Source organism: Delphinus delphis, chromosome 6 (assembly GCF_949987515.2).
Source record: "Delphinus delphis chromosome 6, mDelDel1.2, whole genome shotgun sequence".
NCBI classification, from domain to species: domain Eukaryota; kingdom Metazoa; phylum Chordata; class Mammalia; order Artiodactyla; family Delphinidae; genus Delphinus; species Delphinus delphis.
This window is the reverse complement of record NC_082688.1, coordinates 22,456,924-22,478,654: the sequence shown is the minus strand read 5'-3', so window position 1 is coordinate 22,478,654 and position 21,731 is coordinate 22,456,924. Positions and strand designations below refer to the sequence as shown.

Genomic DNA, 21,731 nt, shown 5'->3' with positions numbered 1-21,731 from the left:
TTCTGGTGTTCCACTTTATCCACAGAGCACCCATTCTTCCTGTATCATAGCATTTGTGACACAGCATTCTAATTTTTTGTTTCCCTATCTGTGTATTTCCCACTACATTTATAAACTCTGACAGGGCAAAAGCCTCCTTTATCTTATTTATTCTCGCATCCCTAGGCCTGCCACAGTGCTTGCTGAACAATACTGAGATGTATTGAGCAATATGTCAGATACTGTTCTAAGCTCTACACACATGATCTCATTTCAACCCTAAAACCACCCTATGAAGTCGGCTTTTTCATGATGATGCTCATTTTGCAGATGAGGAAACCAAGGCACTGAGAGAGTGGATACCTTTTCTCCTCTCCCCCAACAGGCTCAGTTACGAAATACTGGAGCCAGGATTTGAACCTAGGCAATGTGACTGAAGAGCCTTGTGTATCCTTCTAGACTAGTGTTTCTTAACTTTTTTTTTTCTATTGGTGATGCTCAAGGAGGAAATTTTAATTAAATTCAAATTCTCCCTAAGGAGAAATTAAGGAATAGGATTTCATCAGGCAAGGTTAAGCTCTGGAGGGATTTTTCATCTCCCAAGATCCAATTTTTGCCCTCTTGGGGACAATCTCTTTCCCGTTGGCAATGTGTGTTACAGACTTTTCACTATACACATTTACATCAATGTACCATATGTTTATCCCTAAAAACATATGGTTTTGTTTCACAGTTTTAATGATATCTTCCTGTAAGTATCATTCTGCATCTTGCTTTCTTTTCCCTCCACGAGATATCTTGAGGAGACAGAGTTGTGCTGAGATAGACAGATATCCATCATTTAACTGCAGTATTAAAATCATATCAACGTGACCAACTTGATTAAGTCCTTCTACTATTGAATATTAGAAAGTTTTGTACTTCTTGGCCTTCAACGAATGCGTCAATGAATATCTTCCTGCACATCTCCTTGGACTCACATGTTTCTAACATAGGTACCAAGATGGGAACAGGGCATGTGCAAAGATCTATAATTTTAACAGATACTGTCAAATTACTTTCCAGAGTGACTGGACCAATTTACTTTCCCACAGAGACTTTACAAGAGTATATATTTCCCCAAGTGTTTATACTAAATACGACCTCTTTCTACCTAGGGCAGTGCTAAACGTTTTCATTAAATGAGTCATTTAAAAATATTTATATTACTCACCGGCTGATAGTAGCTTGTGTAAGAGGGAAGATGTGTAGATAAGATGATGCTGTTGGAAATGCTGACAAAAGAGAGCAGTGAGACTGGGATGCTGAAACGCCCTGTCCAGAAAACCTGTACTAGGGCCTAACTCACTCCACAAAAGGCTAAGAATAGTCATTGCAAGGGAACAGGTGCAGTGGACTTTGAAATGGTGACCTCCGGTAACAGGCAGTAAATCTTTTTACCCATTTACCATGTCTCTCTCGGGCACCAAGAACACTACTGAGGGGAATGGAAACCAAACTAAATGAGGTGTTGAAAAGACAATGATCCATTTACCAGAAAACAGAAATACACATGATGGTGATAACACTAAACATCCTGGAAAATGATATACAAACTTTATAATGTCAAGGAACAGCAACGACTACCCATGTGATAAAATTCCAAGGTCTTTCAGAGAAGAAAAGCATTTATAGTAAATAAAGTGGAAATGCTCCTTTCTCCTTTCTCCCTCTCCTTCCTTTCCCTCCGTCCCCTTCTTTACACACACACACGCCTACCTGAAATATATACAACAAGGACCTACTGTATAGCACAGGGAACTCTACTCAATATTTTGTAACAACCTATAAGGGAAAAGAATCTGAAAATATATATATATATATATATATATATATATACACACACAGACACGCTCTCTCTCTCTATATGTATAACTGAATCAATTTGTTGTACACCTGAAGCTAACATAACACTGTAAATCAACTGTACTTAAAAAAAAAAAAAAAATTAAAAAAAAAAAATTAAAAAAAAAAAACAATAAAACCCCACCCAGCATAAAAATACATAGGTCTGTTTCTTCAGATCTTCATTTCCTTATGAAGGCTCCCATATCATATAAAACTTGTATTCAATTAAAAAAAAGAAATATATACAAAATTTAGCAAAATGCAAAATGATACAAAGAAAAAAAAGTATGGAACAATATTTTGTATCATAATGATTCAAATTTCAACCAATATGGCTTTTTCTCAAAGGTGTACTTTTTTCTTCAACCTTGACCTAAAAGTGATTCTCATGAATGCGATCAGAGGTCACAGTCCAAAAGGAAGAGACAAAGACAAAGGAAGAGCAAGTGGGAAACCACACTTGTTGAGTACTACATGCTTTGTATAGCTTCTCTCCTTTAATCCCCATAACCATGCTGTGAAAGATGATTACATGAGAAGAAATGGAAGCTGTGGGAGGTTAGCATGACTAAGGCACCTTATCCAGCAATTGAGATGTGAGCACAGGCCTAATGACTCCAAAGTCTGTTTCCCCACTATACCATGCTGCCTGCTGAAACTGAAAGAGTCCAGTTAATACTTGAATAGATCAGACTGTAAAACAGTGAGAACAATGTTCTTGCCATGTAACTGTTCTTCACTGGACAGCAAAAGTAACTCATATTACTGTGGTTCAGAAGTTTCTGGAATTGCATTTTCTTCTCAGTTACTAGAACAGGTCAAGACAAAATAATCATCATTATAGGAGGAGGACATCAAGACAACATTCAGAAAACTTGCTGTAAGATTAGATCTGTTCTGGACTTCCCTGGTGGCGCAGTGGTTAAGAATCCGCCTGCCAATGCAGGGGACATGGGTTCCATCCCTGGTCTGGGAAGATCCCACATGCTGTGGAGCGACTAAGCCCTGTGCACCACAACTCTAGAGCCCACGAGCCACAACTACTGAGCCCACGTGCCGCAACTACTGAGCCCACGTGCCACAACTACTGAGCCCACGTGCTGCAACTACTGAAGCCCACACATCTAGAGCATGTGCTCCGTAACAAGAGAAGTCACCGCAATGAGAAGCCCACGCACTGCAAGGAAGACTAGCCCCCACTCGCCGCAACTAGAGAACGCCCGCGTACAGCAATGAACACCCAACGCAGCCAAAAAAAAAGATTAGATCTGTTCCAAAATAAACCCTAAAAAAGCCAACAGCAGAATTTACTACTGACTGTCTTCATTTGGAGTTTGATGCCTACGGTAACAGCCAGACACCCTAGGTACTGAAAACCATAAGCACCTCCCTCACAAAAACACTCTTCAAAAAAATCCCCACCAAATGATACTTCAAAGGAGACACATGATCTCCAAAGTCAAACACACTTTCTGAAATTCAATTGAAATACTCAACAAAACTATGATTAGCCCAAACCTATGCAGGTTTGAATCACATACCTGGGGCTGTGAAATGACAGGGGTGGACGTAGAGGCAGCAGCCATGGCAGCTCTGGAGTTGTGGGCGGTGACCAGGCCCCAGCACTAAGGCACCCCACACGGGAGTCAGATTCTTGTGGTTGCTGATCAGATCACGGTCATGCTAGGAGCAACTGTGTACCTGGAAAAGGATAGGAAAACCCACCGTCAGCCTCAGAGGACTAGCATATGCGAGTGAAGTACCTTTGGCCACGGGAAGTGAAAAATCCCCTATACCAAATGCCAACTACCAGCTTAATGAAAAGAGGAATCCGGGAGGGAGCATCTAACATCTCACGGGAGGACTTCTGTACCACTCATCCAAATCAGTTGATGTATTTTCATAAGTCTGAATCCAACTTGGTATGATAGCTAGATGTTTTGGGCAGGTGATTTCAAATTGTGAAGACAAGGAGAGTGGGCAGAGGGAAGAGCCATCCTGTCATTAAATAACAAAGGAATTGAGTGACTCACAATTAAGAGCTGACAGTTTAGAGACAAAGGGCAAAAAGAATAATAGTATCAAGGGTCTTAGAGACACCCAGTTCAACCCTGCCCATTAGCAGATGAAAAACCCTGTGGGTTGGAGAAGAGAGATGACTGGAACCTTACTCTTCATTAACGGCAGAACCAGCCCTAGAGCAGCGAGCAAGTCCCAGATGAGACATAAGTGAATGTGTTGTTTCATGTTTACATTTCTTTAGGGAACTTGTTACCACTTTCAGGATTAAAGAAAGGCAAGACGCCCCAAAGTTACAGACAGGAGTCGGTCACAAGAAAAAGTGAAGTACTTGGTTTGGGGGAGCGGGGAGCTTTGTAAACCAGACTTCCACACGTATGAGGAAGAGTACATTTCTCAATTCCTCTCGACACCCTTAGAGAGAGGATGCTAGACCTACGTGGTAATTTCCACATTGCAATTTAGTCCAGAAGGGGACCTTTTTCCAGGTTAAGAATTTAAGAAAATACATTCATTTTAAGAAAACTTTTCATTTTTAGGTTGGTTTCATACCATCTTACAATATTCTTTCTTTTATTCAAAAGATATTTATGAAGCATCTACAGTGAACTAAGGGCACAATGAATAAAATTGAGCCTGCCCCTGCCTGCAGGGAGCTTTTTGTCTGTAAATATACTTTCTGGTTGCAGCAGCATGCAAGAGAACACTGGAATACTTTCAAACTATTGGCAAAGGATACTCTTCATAATAGTAAAAGTTATGAACCAGGATCACAAGATCCAAGCCTTGAGCAGTTAAGTAATGGCAGAGTTGGATATTTAACCCAAGTCTTTGCCAAATCCTCTGGCACTATTTTCTATGAGCTGGAGTATGCTGAGCAAGTCACATAACCTCAGAAGAACTGTTTCCTAAGAAACAATCAAGGTTTGGCAGCAACTTACATTCTGATTTTTGAACCTTACATTCTGATTTTTATCCTGTCTCTGTGTATTATCCTTCATACTGTAGTTTTAATCACTTTAGGTTTTAGTTGTTTAGAACTGTGGCACCTTCCTATTTTCTTCCTCTACCTTTCTGTTAGAGTGACTTTTTTGTTTGTTTGTTTGTTTTTTGCGGTACGCGGGCCTCTCACTGCTGTGGCCTCTCCCGTTGCGGAGCACAGGCTCTGGATGCGCAGGCTCAGCGACCATGGCTCACGGGCCCAGCCACTCCGCGGCATGTGGGATCTTCCCGGACCGGGACACGAACCCGTGTCCCCTGCATCGGCAGGCGGACTCTCAACCACTGCGCCACCAGGGAAGCCCCAGAGTGACTATTTTTATTAATAGATAAGAAGTAAAGCTGTCAAGCCACATTTTGGTCTAATATTCCACACAAAATTCCATAGCTGCCCTAAGACAACAGTGATGTTCTCCTCAGTCCCAGTTTTAGAGGGAAAAATACCTGCTGTTTATCACACTGTGATTTTAAGTAACAGCCCAGGAGAAAGGCACACATCCACAGAGTGTATTTCCTCTTTCATGAGGGGTGCCAGAGAGCCGAGCCTACCCTGGGAAAATTACAGGGCCCTATGGTGCACTCTTTCGTACTGAACTTATTTCTGGTACCATTTTGTGCCACCCCTACTTTTGTATTTTTCCTTTTTCCTTCTCACATATTGACTATTCACATCTTCTTGCTCTATTATATGTGGAGTGGACAGATGAATATATAAATATATTATATAATATATAAATATATAAACAATGATAACCAAAAAGCAAAACAAGCAGGCAAGTGAGATTCTATTCTAAAAGACTCACGCTCTGTGTGCTGGCCCAATATCACTTCTGCCGAGCTAAATCATTAAGCGATAAAACCATAAAATATTTTCAATAATCAGAGTACACAGAGCTGCCCAAAAGGCGAATGCTGGGCACCCAGCCTGCAGTCGGGAAAGGGATATCGAAACGGATGTGACAAATATGCCATATGGCATCACTGCTGACAGCAAAAGGGGGAGGGGCAGGAGACTGAGATTTAATGAACACTTACTAGATGCTGAGCACTGGCACAATCATTTCACATACAGTTTAAGGCAGATAGTGTTAACTCATTTCATAGGTGAGAAACCCAATGCATTGCTCCCAGTCATGTGGTCAGGAAATGATGGAGCAGAGACCTGAACCAGGACCCACCCCAGGTCCTTTCCATAGATGAACCCTCCAAGTGTACAAAAATTGAGTGAGAAAGTGCATGGAGAGTTTTTAAGCAAAAATTTCATAAAGTCCTTCAGGAAGCAGGATGCAAGTCAGACGTTCTGCAGAGTAACTATTTCCCCAAACCCTGAAAGAGAGCACCTTGGGCTGCTCTCATCCATATAAAACTTTCATGATGTGCCCCTAGTTTTGATTTATGTGACACATGCCTGAGCTACATAGTAAATAGTACAGATTGTTAGTTTCATATTTTGAAGAAGAACATTAACTGTCTTCCCCTAAAGCATCTAAGACATATCGAGTTTTGAAGCTTTTGTTAAACCTTTTTTTTTTCAGACGAAGAGATCTTTATTTCTGAGATAATAGTGTATAACACTAGAAGATTCATAAAAGTGTATGTTGAACCTATTCTTACATTATAAGAGCCTTTTGTAAGATGGGATATGGTTACTTAACTCTTAAAATATAAGAGCTAAGCAATACTACCTCAAAGGGTATAAAATAGCTCTCTCAGGGAGCAATGTCTTAAAATTACATTTATGAAACCTATTTACTTCCCAGCCTATTTACAAAACTGTACAAATCATGGGGGAAGAGATGTGATGACAAAAAAGACAATATCCTAAATAATGATGTCATTCAGTCTCTGGCCAAGTAAGCTGGATTACGTTGACATCTTGTGTCCTGCTTTCCCAGAGCCCCAGACTGCTAACTACAGAGTTGCACGGAATTTTTAAAGAAATTCATCCCTATTTGAACTCTCCCAAGTATTTAGATACCTGCCCCGCAATTCTTATAGCCTGCCCTCACCGTAACTCTCTACTTCCTTTGCTTGAGCTCCAGGTACAGGAAACCACAAAGCAGTGTGAGTCAGCTCCATTAACCGCAGGTGCCCTTGGCTGTCACTATTGCCCCTTCTCTTCTTCCCTAGTGGTCCCCACTTTCCATTCTAGGCATGCCTTCTAATCTATATCATTCTTCTCAAAACTGCAAAACTACATCTAATGCCACTCACTTGCAGAATATGAGCTTTGTCACCTGTTGACTTGCCCATTCATCCATTTTACAGTCTTTGGGTATGAATTACCTCAAAATCCCTCCCTATAGTTCGAAATGTATATATATATATATATATATACACACACATAAAATAGGTAACCAACAAGGGCCTACTGTACAGCACAGGGAACTCTACTCAATATTTTGTAATAACCCGTAAGGGAAAAGAATCTGAAAGAAATAGATATGCATGTATATATAACTGAATCACTTTGTTGTACACCTGAAACTAACACAACATTGTAAATCAACTATACTTCAATTTAAAAAAATAATATTTTTAAAAATGGATAGATAAAATACCATTTACAAGTAAGAAAGCTACATAGGCTCATGGTTCTGTGCTAGATTAACGGAAAATAACCAATTGAATATAAGAAAAGGAAATATCCTGAATCAACCCTACATTGATCAATCAACCCTGAATCAAGCCACAGATGGATCCCAGCTATTGCTTAAACTTCCAGAAATATACTGGAAAGAATCACTATGGAAGGTTGGAGAACATTTAAGGCTCAACATTCCCTTCATGTGAAACTGTAATTAGGTGGACAGAAAATAAGTAAATGAGACCCCAACAGACTCACAATGACGCTCCCTGTTCAGAGGGATGACGGCTGGAGTGAACTAAGCCAGGGAGTGTTGGAGTACATTTAAAATACACTCAGCTCCTTAAAAGGGGTTCATGGCTCCAACTGAGCAAGTAATCTCTGGCTGTATTTACTTCTAATTTACATGTGGCCATAATGACTGGCCCAGAAAATATGTGGGAAGAAAGCACTACCAGCTGGCTTTCTGATATGGGCAGCCATGCCAAGTGACAATGATCTTGCTAATTACTGAGTGCCACACCAAATACCTTAAAAAAAAAAGTCTCTGGTTCTGAGGCAAATGTTCCCTTCGATTACTTCTGGAGCTGATGCTGGCTCTTTTCCTAGGCCTCATAGGAAGATGAATTTCTAACCGGCAAATTTATCTACTATAAAGCTAACCTTTTTCCTTCATCTGGACTTGAGTCAAACAGTGACTCATTTCAGTCTCTAGAAAGAATGCAGGGTAATACCTGATACTGAATATGCATAGACTTCATTCTCTGAGGATAAGAGACAGAAAAATCCAAATCCACCAGGCAAATGAAAAATATCATGGGGCTCCAGAGAAGGAAGACTATAGAATCAGAGCAAATATTTACTTAAGAAATAGGTATACTACATAAAAGAGAACTTTAGAAAAACATGAGATCAGAAATGAGTCGGCATTCACAAAAGAATTATGAATTATGAACTTGAATGAAGGCAGTCGATCAAGTAGAAAACAGAATAAAAAAGCAGAAAATGGTATTACTGAAGCAGAAGATAAACCAGAGCTTTGGGTGGGGCCTACATGACTAAAGATTTCAAAGCTTCCATTCTCAAAACAGAACAGATGGACACAAAGTACTAAAGGAGGAAAGCAGTCATCAATGCTGAAACCAGGAATGGATACATTGACCCTCAAAATTTTAGAAAAGTGTTACACGTAAATAGAGCCATTTAGATCAGATAGGAAAAAATTTCAGACTTGAAATGTGTGTATCCTTCTTCAGAGAGCTCTCTACTCTATAGAGTTCAGCAGAAACCAAACAGAAGAAACTCTCAACCTCAAGCCTGGACGGACAAGATGACGCGATAGAGGAAGGTCAGAGCTATAGCCTGTCTTTCTCAGTATTTATCTATTTCTATTTATCTATTTATTTATCTTAAGCATCTGAAGCCAGCCTTATATCTAAAGCCTGAGACTGGAAGATTCTTCTCTTGAATCTGAGTAGATGAAAAGACCTTAACAACAGTAACATCAGGAAGAAGATATTGCACCCATTCAAACAACAAACAGGAGACTTAAAAACCAATCACTGGAAATGCAGGAGAAGGATTGGAATATAAAGTTAAGAAACTTGCCCAAAATGTACAGCCAAAAAACAAAGTGAAGGAAAATAGAACAGTAAGAATGAGAAAGCTAGAGGACTAATCCAGGAGATCTAATCGCCAAATAAAAGCAATTCCAGAATAAAAAAAAAAATAAAGGAAATGGAACGGGGGCGGGGGGGAGGATCAAACAACAAACTCAAAACATTTCCTAAAGTGACAAGTCCTAAGTTTGTTGACTGTAAGGGTCCACTGATGCATACCTGCCCACCTGCATCGATTTTAATATGCCCACGGTAAGCACATTATCATGATTTTTTTAAACACAAGATTTTTTTTTTAATTCCTGTAACTGATCAGAAAGTGATGGGGGGGCTCATAAACAAAGGATTAGGCACCAGAAAGTCCCTGCATTTCTCAACAGCAATCTAGAAGCTAGAAGACAATGGACAATGAAGAAAGTGATTTACAGTCTACAATCTTATTGCAGGATGTCCTTTGCAAAACAGGGAGAAAACTAATCAAAATGAAGGCATGGGATACAGGAACAGGAGCTCGATTGAGGAGAAAAATAAAGGGAATACCCGGCCTACTTGTGAAAGGACATCGCTGGATGACAGGTAAGTGGACTCACAAAGTAGGTTTGCAGAATAACAATCTGTCTGGGTACATTGAGATATTTGTAGAACTGACAGAGTTTGCGACTGAATGAGGACGTAGAATCCTAAGCACATAGAATAAAATAATAAGCACACAGAAAAATAATATGCAAACATAAGAAGAAGAAGAAGAAAACATAAGAAGAAGAATTAAAATTTAAAGGAGAAGAATTTACAGAAAAAGAAAAGGATCCATAGAATTCTACCTGAATTCTAAATGGCTCCACCGTGAATGACATTAACAAGGTCATAATAACACTAACACTGAATATGGTCTGATCAAAATCACGACCTAACTATATCAGGATGAAGAGGTACAGGAGGGGAGTACGCATGAAGCACATCCTCCACGAAGGATGTCTATCAATACTTGAAACTGATGTATCAAAAAGTACAGGTCTTAGTGATGCAACGCAAATACCCAATGAAGCAGCTAAACCAACTGAAAATGGTAGCTATGGGGAAGGTAAATGGCAGGGAGAGAGAAAAGAATTCCTTTTCCTTAGAAAGCCTCATATAGCTATTTGACACTTTAAATTTCAAACATTTGAACATTTAAATCATTTTAACACTGATTTAAAAATAAAGCAAAAAAATATCACTGCCGAAACTAAAAATGTATTTAAAACTACAACAGGCAGAAGTGCCACTACAGAAAACCAAGCTAACGCCACGGAAGACAAGCTTAAGAAGAGTCACACGTGCTTATACTCAACATAGTTACTAGACTGATTAGAAATTATGGCTGTGGAGCACAGAAAATAGAGATTCAATATAAGAATAATTGGTACCCCTGGAAGAACAAATGGAACAGAAGTTATTTAACAATAAAAGTAAACTTTTCTTAAAAGATTAGAAGTTCTTAGGCTTAAAGAACACAATCAAAGAAAAAATAGATAAAATGCACTAAATCAAAATTTAAAACTTCTGTGCACAAAAACACAATCAAGAGTGAAAAGGGGCTTCCCTGGTGGCGCAGTGGTTGAGAGTCCGCCTGCCGATGCAGGGGACACGGGTTCGTGCCCCGGTCCGGGAAGATCCCACATGCTGCGGAGCGGCTGGGCCCGTGAGCCATGGCCGCTGAGCCTGCGGGTCCGGAGCCTGTGCTCAGCAATGGGAGAGGCCGCAACAGTGAGAGGCCCGCGTACAGCAAGAAAAAAAAAAAAAAAAAAGAGTGAAAAGATAATCCATGGAATGGGAGAAAATATTTGCAAGTTATAGATCTAAAAAGGAACTGATATCCAGAACATATAAAGAAAACTCAACAAAATCAAACAACCGAACTAAAAATTAAAAGACTTGAATAAATATTTCTCCAAAGATATTCAAATGGCCAAAAAGCACCTGAAAATATAGTCAACATCACTAATAGTTAGGGAAATACATATCAAAACCACAATGAGATAACACCTCACATCCATTAGAATGGTTGCTAACAAAATAAACAAGGATGAAGAATAAACAGTGAAGAAACTGGAATCTCTATATACTGCCAGTGGGAATGTAAAATGGTTCAGCTCCTACACAAATCAGAATGGCAGTTCCTCAAAAACTTAAAAATAGGATTATCCAGAATGGCCATCATCAAAAAATCTAGACACAATAAATGCTGGAGAGGGTGTGGAGAAAAGGGAACCCTCTTGCACTGTTGGTGGGAATGTAAATTGATACAGCCACTATGGAGAACAGTATGGAGGTTCCTTAAAAAACTAAAAATAGAACTACCATACGACCCAGCAATCCCACTACTGGGCATATACCCTGAGAAAACCATAATTCAAAAAGAGTCATGTACCAAAATGTTCATTGCAGCTCTTTTTACAATAGTCAGGACATGGAATCAACCGGTGTCCATCAACAGATGAATGGATAAAGAAGATGTGGCACATATATACAACGGAATATTACTCAGCCATTAAAGGGAATGAAACTGAGTTCTCTGTAGTAAGGTGGATGGACCTAGAGACTGTCATACAGAGTGAAGTAAGTCAGAAAGAGAAAAACAAATACTGTATGCTAACACATATATATAGTATCTAAAAAAAAAAAGAAAAGAAAAAAAATTATCAGAAGAACCTAGGGGCAAGACGGGAATAAAGAAGCAGACCTACTAGAAAATGGACTTGAGGACACAGCGAGGGGGAAGGGTAAGCTGGGACGAAGTGAGAGAGTGGCATGGACATATACACTACCAAACGTAAAACAGATAGCTAGTGGGAAGCAGCCACATAGCACAGGGAGATCAGCTCGGTGCTTTGTGACCACCTAGAGGGGTGGGATAGGGAGGGTGGGAGGGAGGGAGATGCAAGAGGGAAGAGATATGGGGACATATGTATATGTATAACTGATTCACTTTGTTATAAAACAGAAACTAACACCCTTGTAAAGCAATTATACTCCAATAAAGATGTTAAAAAATAAAATTAAATTGAAAAAAAATAAAATAAAATAAAAATAGAATTATCATATTATCCAGCAATTCCACTGCTGGGCATATATACCCAAAAGAATTGAAAGCAAGGTCTCAAAGAGAGGTTTGTACACCCATGTTCATAGCAACATTATTCATGATAGACAAAAAGGTGGAAGCAACCCATGGACAGATGGAATGGATAAACAAAACGTAGTATATGCATGCAATTGAATATTATTCAGTCTTAAAGAAGAAAGAAATTCTGGCACATATTACAACATGGGTGAACCATGAGGACATTATGCTAAGTGAAATAAGCCAGTGACAAAAAGACAAATACTTTGTGATTCCACTTACATGAGGTACCTATCGCAATCAAATTCATAGAAGACAGTAGGTAGAATGGTAGTTGCCAGGGGCTGGGGGAGGAGGGAACAGGGAATTGTTTAATAGGTAGAGAGATTCCGTTTTGCAAGATGAAGAGAATTCTGAAGATCTGTTTCACAACAATGTAAATATACTTAGCACTACTGAACTTGAAAACGGTTAAGATGGTAAATTACATGTCATTTATATGTTACCACAGTTAAAAGGCAGGTTTGTTAAATAACTAAACTTCAAGAGCTAAAAGAATTCCCATTAAAAAACAAAGTGGGGAAAAATCAAATCACAAAGGGAAAAACTTAGGCTGGACACAGTCATCAGCTTGGCCACAACAGGTGACAAGACACAGAAGCGATTTTCATTATTTTGTCAGAAATATAGAATGACTCAAAAAGTATACATTCGGCCAAGGTGTCATTTACCTGCAATAGCAAGAACAAGGCACGTGTATTAAATATAATCAGGATTTATTTCACCCTGAAATCTCCACTTGATGACATAATGCAGGTACTCATGTGCCAAATCAAATTAATGTGCTCAGGAGAGCCTCGGCATGAGCTTCTTCTCAATCCATGTAAACAAAGGATATCTGTGATAATAACGGCGACCAAAAAATGCAGCTATTATAACTACTGAAAGAAAAGCTATATGACTGAAATGCATGTCACTGTAATAAACGAAGATAAAAACTCCAGGAAATCGCAAGAAGAAAGAAAACATTCTTCACCTTTTGAGAGTCAATCAATACTGTTTTATTTCTAAAGTTGCTAAAAGAGGAATTTCAGACCAAATTTAAAGAGCGAAAGGGGAAATGGGTGACAAAGGGATGGCAGTGCTACACTTTTTTATCTGAGCTTCCTATCCTTACCACTGCTTCCCATAAAACCAGGGAGGCAAATGGTCCAGCTGGGATGAAGAAAGCTGTGATCACTTTCAGAGTCCATTTGCTTCACATGCAGATTTAGAACAAGGAAGTCAGAAAAGCACTTGAGAGACCAAATAATTTCCTCATGTTTGGTTTTAAAATACCACCTTCTACCTATGGCAGCAGCAGTTTTCTTCTTCAAAGGATCAGACCCAAGATCTTGCTTCAATGTACTCACTGAAGACAGTATATTTCATGCTCTTAAAAATCTTTCCTTTTCCACATATAGGATCAGTTTTTCCATTTGCTTCTCCAGCTTTTCAATCAGACCTACATTTGGCCTAAAAGTCTACCGTTCTTTCCACGTGGCACTCAGCTAATGCATTCAAGGGCAGGAATACAGCTAGCCCATCCCGCTTGCGCTGCCTTCACAAAAGAAACACAAGCACCACAGTCGCACTGTTTTACACGTATTTTAACAGTTCAGAGTTCGGGATTCTACAGATGGAAGGAACTGGCCAAAAGTATTTAAATAAACTCACTGTTTGGATTTCAAAGACTGTATTGACAGACATACAGTTTTCCCTTTTGGAAAGTGTTCCTGCTGGGGAGCGATGCTATCCTGAAACTTGTCAAAATAACCAGGAATGGTAAAAACACAATTTTCAGAAAAATCTCAGAACATTGTCACTACTAGGTCCAAGGATGTATTGGCCATACTCTATTTACAGTTTCAAGCTCAAGCTACTTTGTGCTATAGTATTTAGAAAATGGGGGAAATCTGAAGTTTAGGAATAATGGGTCAGAAATTGGCCAAAGGAGAAATACACCCTCTAAGTTCAAAAAAAAATAAAAGAATGGTGCTCAATCGTAAGGGAGAGAGCAAGAAGAACTAGGTGATGAGAACAAAGGAAGAGAAGTCAACTCAAAAGACTGAGAAAATCCTCTTGAAAGACAGGACAATTAAAAGAATCACTCTTTGAATAAGAATTACTCTTTACTTACTACCACCCTGTTTCTTTCCATTACCCAAGGCCCACAGTGTCTAAACTCCTGATCTCTTTAGTATCTGCATGCCTTGACTCAGCCAGCTGTACAGGGACCCAGAGCCAGAGTCCTGAAAAGACTAACGGTAATCAAGAGTTCCATGCAAGAAAGTGGAAGCATAGATAGGGTTGATACGTTTCTACTGAGGAGTGTTCATGGAGCGAGCCTCTGAGCCATGCTGGAGCGGCTGCAGTCCACGCGTTTCAGGACGAGGAGATTACAACTTTATAACCAACCCTCAGGCTGAGCTAGACTCTTCCAACCAGAGCCAATGGAGGAGTCTTGGGGGACAGTTCCTTCTAAGAGCAAGCGCATGTTTTAAAATCAGAAGTAATTCCCAGATTACTTAGAATAGAAGGGTGTAAGGGGAAGGGAAAGAGGGAAAAAGGGAAAGCAAATGCGGGTGGGGGCAAAGTGTCAAAATAGCTGGCCAGAATGCAGAAGTCTACAGCTGTGGTAAGAAAAGTATTCAGCCCAGAATAACAGTAAACAACAGCAAAGGAGGGTTTCCCTGGTGGCGCAGTCGTTAAGAATCCACCTGCCTATGCAGGTGACACGGGTTTGAGCCCTGGTCCAGGAAGATCCCACATGCCATGGAGCAACTAAGCCCGTGTGCCACAACTACTGAGCCCGTGAGCCACAACTCCTGAAGCCCGTGTGCCTAGAGCCCGTGCTCCACAATGAGGAGCCACCGCAATGAGAAGCCCACGCACCGCAATGAAGAGTAGCCCCCGCTCGCTGCAACTAGAGAAAGCCCATGCGCAGCAACGAGGACCCAATGCAGCCAAAAATAAATAAATATATTAAAAAAAGAAAAAAACTAACAGCAAAGGAGTCTGTGGACAGAGGCATCTTCCATTACTTAAGGTTTCCAGTAGCTTAAATTTCAAGTTCTTTTCAGAGAGTAAATGAAAATCCATTCTGAGGGCCTGAATTGAAGAAGAGCGGTTTAAAACTGTACCTCAGACTTGTGGTTGCCAAGTTGGGGGGCATGGGGGTAAGGATGGAGTGGGAGTTTGGGATTAGCAGATGCAAACTATTACATATAGAATGGGTACACAACAAGGTCCCACTGTATAGCACACGGAACTGTATTCAATATCCTGTGATAAACCATAATAGAAATGAATATGAAAAAGAATATATATATATATGAATCGCCTTGCCATAAGGCAGAAATTAACACATTGTAAATCAACTATACTTCAATAAAATAAATTTTTAAAAATAAAAATAAGACCGTACCTCAACATAAAAAGGTTATGCCTGGAAGACAGCTTTCTGATGTGTTTGCCACAACGTAAGAGAATCGGCACTCAAATTTATTTCTGGTATAGATAAACTGTTATAATCTTCCTGGAATACAATATGGATGTGTGTATGTGTGTGTATGGTTTGCATCAAGATCCTAAAAAGTACGTTGAATCAGAGGGTATGTAACTCTACAACTAGGAGTTTATACTGTGGAAAGTGTTAATAAAGGACAAAGATTTTGCTACAAGAGGGCTTAATGCAATATATTACTAGAAAATTGTAGAAACTATCTAATAATATAGTGCTTGCCAACTGAGTTATTAAAACTATGTTCACATGCAATTCAATTTTATACAGACAATAAAAATTAAATTGTACTGAAATTAGGTATCTATATATCACTCCCATTTGGGAAACACATACACACAACAAGATTATACATATATATCTATTGTGCCCTGAGGTGGTATGAGTATTTTAATTTTCTACAGAAAAGTAATGTACAGGGCTAAGATAGAGTAACAGGGACCTGATGATTGTGTGTCTAAAAAAAAAAAAGAAACTATAAAATACTGGACATCTAAGAAGCGGGAAAAGAACAAGGTGAGCCCTATGATTGCCCCAGCTTCCTGCCTCAAGAGTGTCCAGCCACAGTACGGGGGAAATCCAGGTGGGATCCACAGAACCTACTGAGTTAAAGAGGCAGATATGAGAACCCAAGAAGCTCAAGGCAGCGAGAGTTCACAGAACAGAGTACCGCAAAAGAGAGAACCAGAAAGACAGAAAAGTAAAGAAACACGCAAAATAAAGAAAACATTTTAAATCTTACAGTACAGTACCTTGAAAAGTACAGTAGTTCACACCAGACACATTAACTAACACGATTGGACATGCAAATGCACTTTAGCATCTTTGAAAGTTTGCAACTTGAAGGTTCGTATGTAGGGGACTTACCAATAGAATATTACTGGGCAAGAAAAAAATAAAATGATAATAAATGCTATTGTAGCATGCATGAACCTTAAAAGCATTATTCTGTGTGAAAAAAGCCAGTCGTACAAGGCCAAATACTGTGATTCCATTTATATGAAATGCCCAGTCTAGGCAAATCTCTGAGACAAAAAAGTAGATTAGTTGTTTGCCAGGGGATTGGAAACAATAAATAGGGAATGACTGATAACAGATGTGGGGTTTCCTTTGGGGATGGAGAAAATTTTCTAACACCGTGGTGATAGTTGCACAGCTCTGAATATATCAAAAACCACTGAACTGTATTCCTTAAATAGTTGAATTATATCCCAATAAAGCTGCTAAAAAGACAACTGACAAAAATAATAATGATGGGATTTATTACAGAAATAAAAGTTTTAGAAAAGTTAGGAGGGAGAAAAGTAAATATACTGTTGTATATTATAAAGGATTATAATATCACTTAAAAGTATCACTTAAGAAAATATCACTTAATATAATTAATTTAATTAAATAAATATACCTTAAAATAAATTTAAGCCTACTATAAATGCTGAATCAACCACTAAAAACAAGACAAGGAATTATAGCTAATATGCTTAGGAGGAGATAAAAATCATAAAATATACCAAATGCAAAAAAAAAAAATGAGAAACAAAGAATGGACAGGACAAATAAGCAAACAGCAAGATGAGCAAGATGATGGACTTAAATAAAACCATAACAAAATACACACACACACATACACACAAGAAGTGGTCTACACAACCCAATTAAAAGGCAGATATTGTCACACTGGATAAAAAAGCAAGACCCAACTCCCTACAAGATACACTACCTACAAGAACCATACTTTAAATATGAAGACACAAATAGTTTAAAAGGAAGAGGAAAAAGATCTGCCAAGCTGACACTAAAAATAAAACTGGAGTGCCTATATTAATATCTGGCAGAGTAGATTTTAGAGCAGAATACATTACCAAGGATAAAGAAAGTCATTTAATAATGATAAAGGGGTCAATTCATCAAGATGACACAGCAATAATAAAAGTTTATACATCTAATAAGGGAACTTCCAATGATATGAAGTAAAAACTGATGAGAGGAGCAACACATAAATCCGCAATTACAGCCAAAATTGCAACACCCCTCTGTAATTAACGGATAGAACAGAAAATCAATATGGATAACAAGAACTTGAACAACATAATCAATCAACTTGATCTGACTGACATTTTTAGAACTCTTACCTGAGTGCCAGCAGAATACACATTCTCCTCAAGTGCAAAAAGAACTGGTACCAAGATAGACCATATTCTGGGCCATAAAACAAGTCTCAATAAATTTAAAAGGATTCAAGTCATATAAAGTATGGTCTCTGACCACAACTGAATTAAACTAGAAATCAATAACAGAAAGATCTTTGGAAGATCACTAAATGCTGGAAAACTATCATCTCTCTAAATACCTTATGCAATAAAGAAGAAATTGAAGGAGGAATTAGAAAGTATTTTGAATTGAATATTTTGAGTGTTTTGAATGAAGAAAAAAACAAAGCATCAGTATTTATGGGGTGCCACTAAAGCAGTGTCGAAGAGGAAAATGACAGCATTAAACATTTATAGTAGAAAAGAAATCTCAAATAAATGACCATCAGAAACCAGAAAAAGATGATCTCATAACCCAAAGTAAGCAGAAAGAAAGGAAACAGTGAATAACAGCAGACAACAATAATATTATAATAGCAGAAGATAAAAGCAATAAACCCAAAAGCTGTTTCTTTGAGAAAATCAATGCAATTGCTAACCCTCTAACCAAACTGGTTAGGAAAAAAAGATGACACAAATTTTTAATGGCAGAAACAAAAGAGGGGTGGTCACTACTGACCCAATAGACATTAAAGGATATAAAGAATAAAGATAGTGTGGTATGGGCCTAAAGAAAGACAAATAGATTAATGGAACATAATAGAAAGTTGAGTAGACCTATACTTATATAAACAACAAATTTTGGACAAAGGTAAATAGGCCATGCAATGGAGAAAGAAGAGCCTTTCCAACAAATTGTGCTGAACTACTGTTTATTTGAATACAAAACAAAAAACAACTTTGCTTCATAATTCAAATCACAAAAATTAACTTAAAGTAATCTTAAATTAGCTCATTAGACCTAAACGTAAAACCTAGGACTATTGATATAAAACTGCTAGAAGAAAACATAAGAGAAAATCTCTGCGGAGTTGGGTCAGGCAAATTTTTCTTAGGAAAGATATCAAAAGCATGATCCATAAAAAACAAACTGAAACACTAGTCTTCATCAAAAGTTCTTCTGCTCTTCAAAAGACACTAAGTAAGGGGCTTCCCTGGTGGCGCAGTGGTTGAGAGTCCGCCTGCCGATGCAGGGGACACGGGTTCGTGCCCCGGTCTGGGAGGATCCCACATGCCGCGGAGCGGCTGGGCCCGTGAGCCATGGCCGCTGAGCCCGTGAGCCATGGCCGCTGAGCCTGCGCGTCCGGAGCCTGTGCTCCGCAAGCGGAAAGGCCACAACCGTGAGAGGCCCGCGTACCGGAAAAAAACAAACAAAAAAGACACTAAGTAAATTTAAAAAACAAGCCACAAACTGGGTGAAAATACTTTCAAATCATGTCTAATAAAGGACTTGTATCCAACATGTATTTTTAAAAATCTCAATATTCAGTAAAAAACCAAACTCACTTTTTAAACTGGGCAAAAGATTTAGACACTTCACCAAAGATAATATACAGGCAGCAAATAAGCACAGAAGAGCAATTGGGAAGAAACAAATTAAAACCACAATGAAATACCACTACATATCAATAGAATAACCAAAATTTAAAAGACTGACCATACCAAGTGTTGGTGAGAATATGAATCAACTGCAACTCTCACACACTGGTATGGGAATGGAAGATAGGATCAATTTGGAAAACAATTTGGCAGGTTTTTTTAAAATTAAATATGCAGTTACTATCCAATCAAGCCATTTCACTCCTAGGTATTTACTCAAGAGTAAAGAAAGTATGTCAGCACAAAGACTTGAGCACAAATGTTTACAGTAGCTTTATCTTTAATAGCCAGAAACTGGAAACAGCTCAAATGTCAATTCACAAACAAACAGATAAACAAATTGCTGTAACGTCCATACAGTGGAATTACTACTCAGCAATAAAAAGACATGAACTAGTTAGAGACACAAAAGCATGTACCAATCTCAGAATAATTACACTGAGTGAAAGAAGCCAAACAAAACACAGCATTGGCTGTATGATTCCATTTATATAAAACTATAGAAAAAGCAAATTAATTTATAGTGACCAAAAGCAGATTAGTAATTGCCAGGAAATATGAGGGGAGGGTAAGGTAACAGAAGGAAGGACTTCAAAGGGACAGGAGAAAATTTGAGGGGTGGTAGATATGTTCATTATCTTGATGGTGGCGATGATTTCAAGAGTATATACACACGTCAAAACAAATCAAATTGCACATTTTAAATATATGCACTTCATGTACGTCCCCGATAAAAAGTATTAATACGAAGCAAGTCTTATAATAAAGAAAAATGCTATGATAAAGATTTTTAAAATACAATATTTAAAGAATATTTTCCTTGAAAGGAAAACACTGGCTTATAAGGAAATCTAAGCACTAACTATAATATATACATATATTTGTAACAACGCAAGGGCAGCCCAATGCCGAGTGTCAGAGGTTAAGTGAGGTAAGGAGCATGTCCCCATGGGAAGGCAGCTGACAACACTTGTCAGAGCATAAAAGGTAAAGGGGCATCCAGCAGAGGAGGAGAGAGAGATACAGACTCATGGTTTTCAAGAGCTATAGAAATAAAAACAGAGGTTTAAGAGTGTGTGGTGGGGTGTACATGTGTGTGTATGCAAGTCAGAGGTCTGGGGGTAGTGGCACCCCAAAAACTATGAGTATCCTAGCACTTCGATCTTGGTCTCTAAATACCATTCTCTACTGAAAGGAACCAGGCTCTTTGGAGAAACGCCTGAGTCCAGAGCTGTGGCCAGGGAAGTATACAATGACTTGGAACATCTTCTTGTGCCTGAAAGAAAGAGAGCACTCAAAGAATTATGAAGAGGTTAAAAAGACAAGGAAATTAGCTTAAAGGGCCCCTCCTGGCCTCAAATGGACATTTTTGAGATTCAAAATAAATGACAGAACAGATTTATAACACTTTGAATAAAATAGGAATCTTTGAGTTCATTATAATATAAATTAATAAAAGTTTGACAAGAAATAGGATATTTACATAGACTCAAATACTTGCCCACAAAATTCTTACTACTTACAAAGGAAAAACAGTAACTTTACAGTGGAGAAGTCTGGAAGACACTACCTTCATCAAGTGATCAAAGTAAACGTCACCAGAAACTGGGACAAATACACATTGTGTGCCACCTGGTAGGATGCAATGAGAAGACTATGGCATCACTTTTGTGATATTCCTGTCAAAGTTTCAAAATCTGAGTTTAATTAACAAAAAAAAACAGGGTCAAACTCAAATTGAGGAACATTCTACAAAATAACCATCCTATAATCTTTAAAAGATCAAGGTCATAAAAGAAAAAAAACTGAGAAACTGTCCCCATAACAAGAGACATGACCAACTAACACAATGCAAGATTCTGAAATGAATCCTTTGCTATAAAGGGTATTATTGAGACAATTGGGGAAAACGTAAATGGATTTGAATATTAGAGGATAGTATAATAATAATGTTAATTTCTGAACTCTGATGATTGTTTTGTGACTATGTGGAAGAATGTTCTTGTTTTTAGGAAATACATTATAAAGTACTTGAGAGTGTTAGGACATCATGTCAGTAATTCATTCCTAATTGACTTGGCAAGATAAAAGGTTCTTTGCATTTTTGTACTGCACTTGCAACTTTTCTGTAAGTTTGAGAAAGGAGGAGTGGGGGAGGAGGAGAAGCCCCACGATCTACAATAAAATGTGTTTAATTGGAAGAGAGTGGTCCTGTGTCACTACTAACCATAAGAATAGATGTGCACAAGAAGAAACTGAATTTAAAGAAAAAAAATTTTAATCTAGT

General features: G+C 38.5%; 1 protein-coding gene across 4 annotated transcripts in view; it reads right to left on the bottom strand.

The window, feature by feature from the left end:
- LPAR1 (lysophosphatidic acid receptor 1) overlaps positions 1-21,731 on the bottom strand; it is a 163,195-nt gene that overhangs the window by 81,182 nt on the left and 60,282 nt on the right. For all 4 annotated transcript variants that reach the window (XM_060013338.1, XM_060013337.1, XM_060013339.1 and 1 more), the window contains exon 2: positions 3,408-3,567. In XM_060013338.1, the coding sequence (XP_059869321.1) occupies positions 3,408-3,452 (45 nt within the window). In that variant the 5' untranslated portion in view covers positions 3,453-3,567. The remainder of the gene's footprint in view (positions 1-3,407; positions 3,568-21,731) is intronic.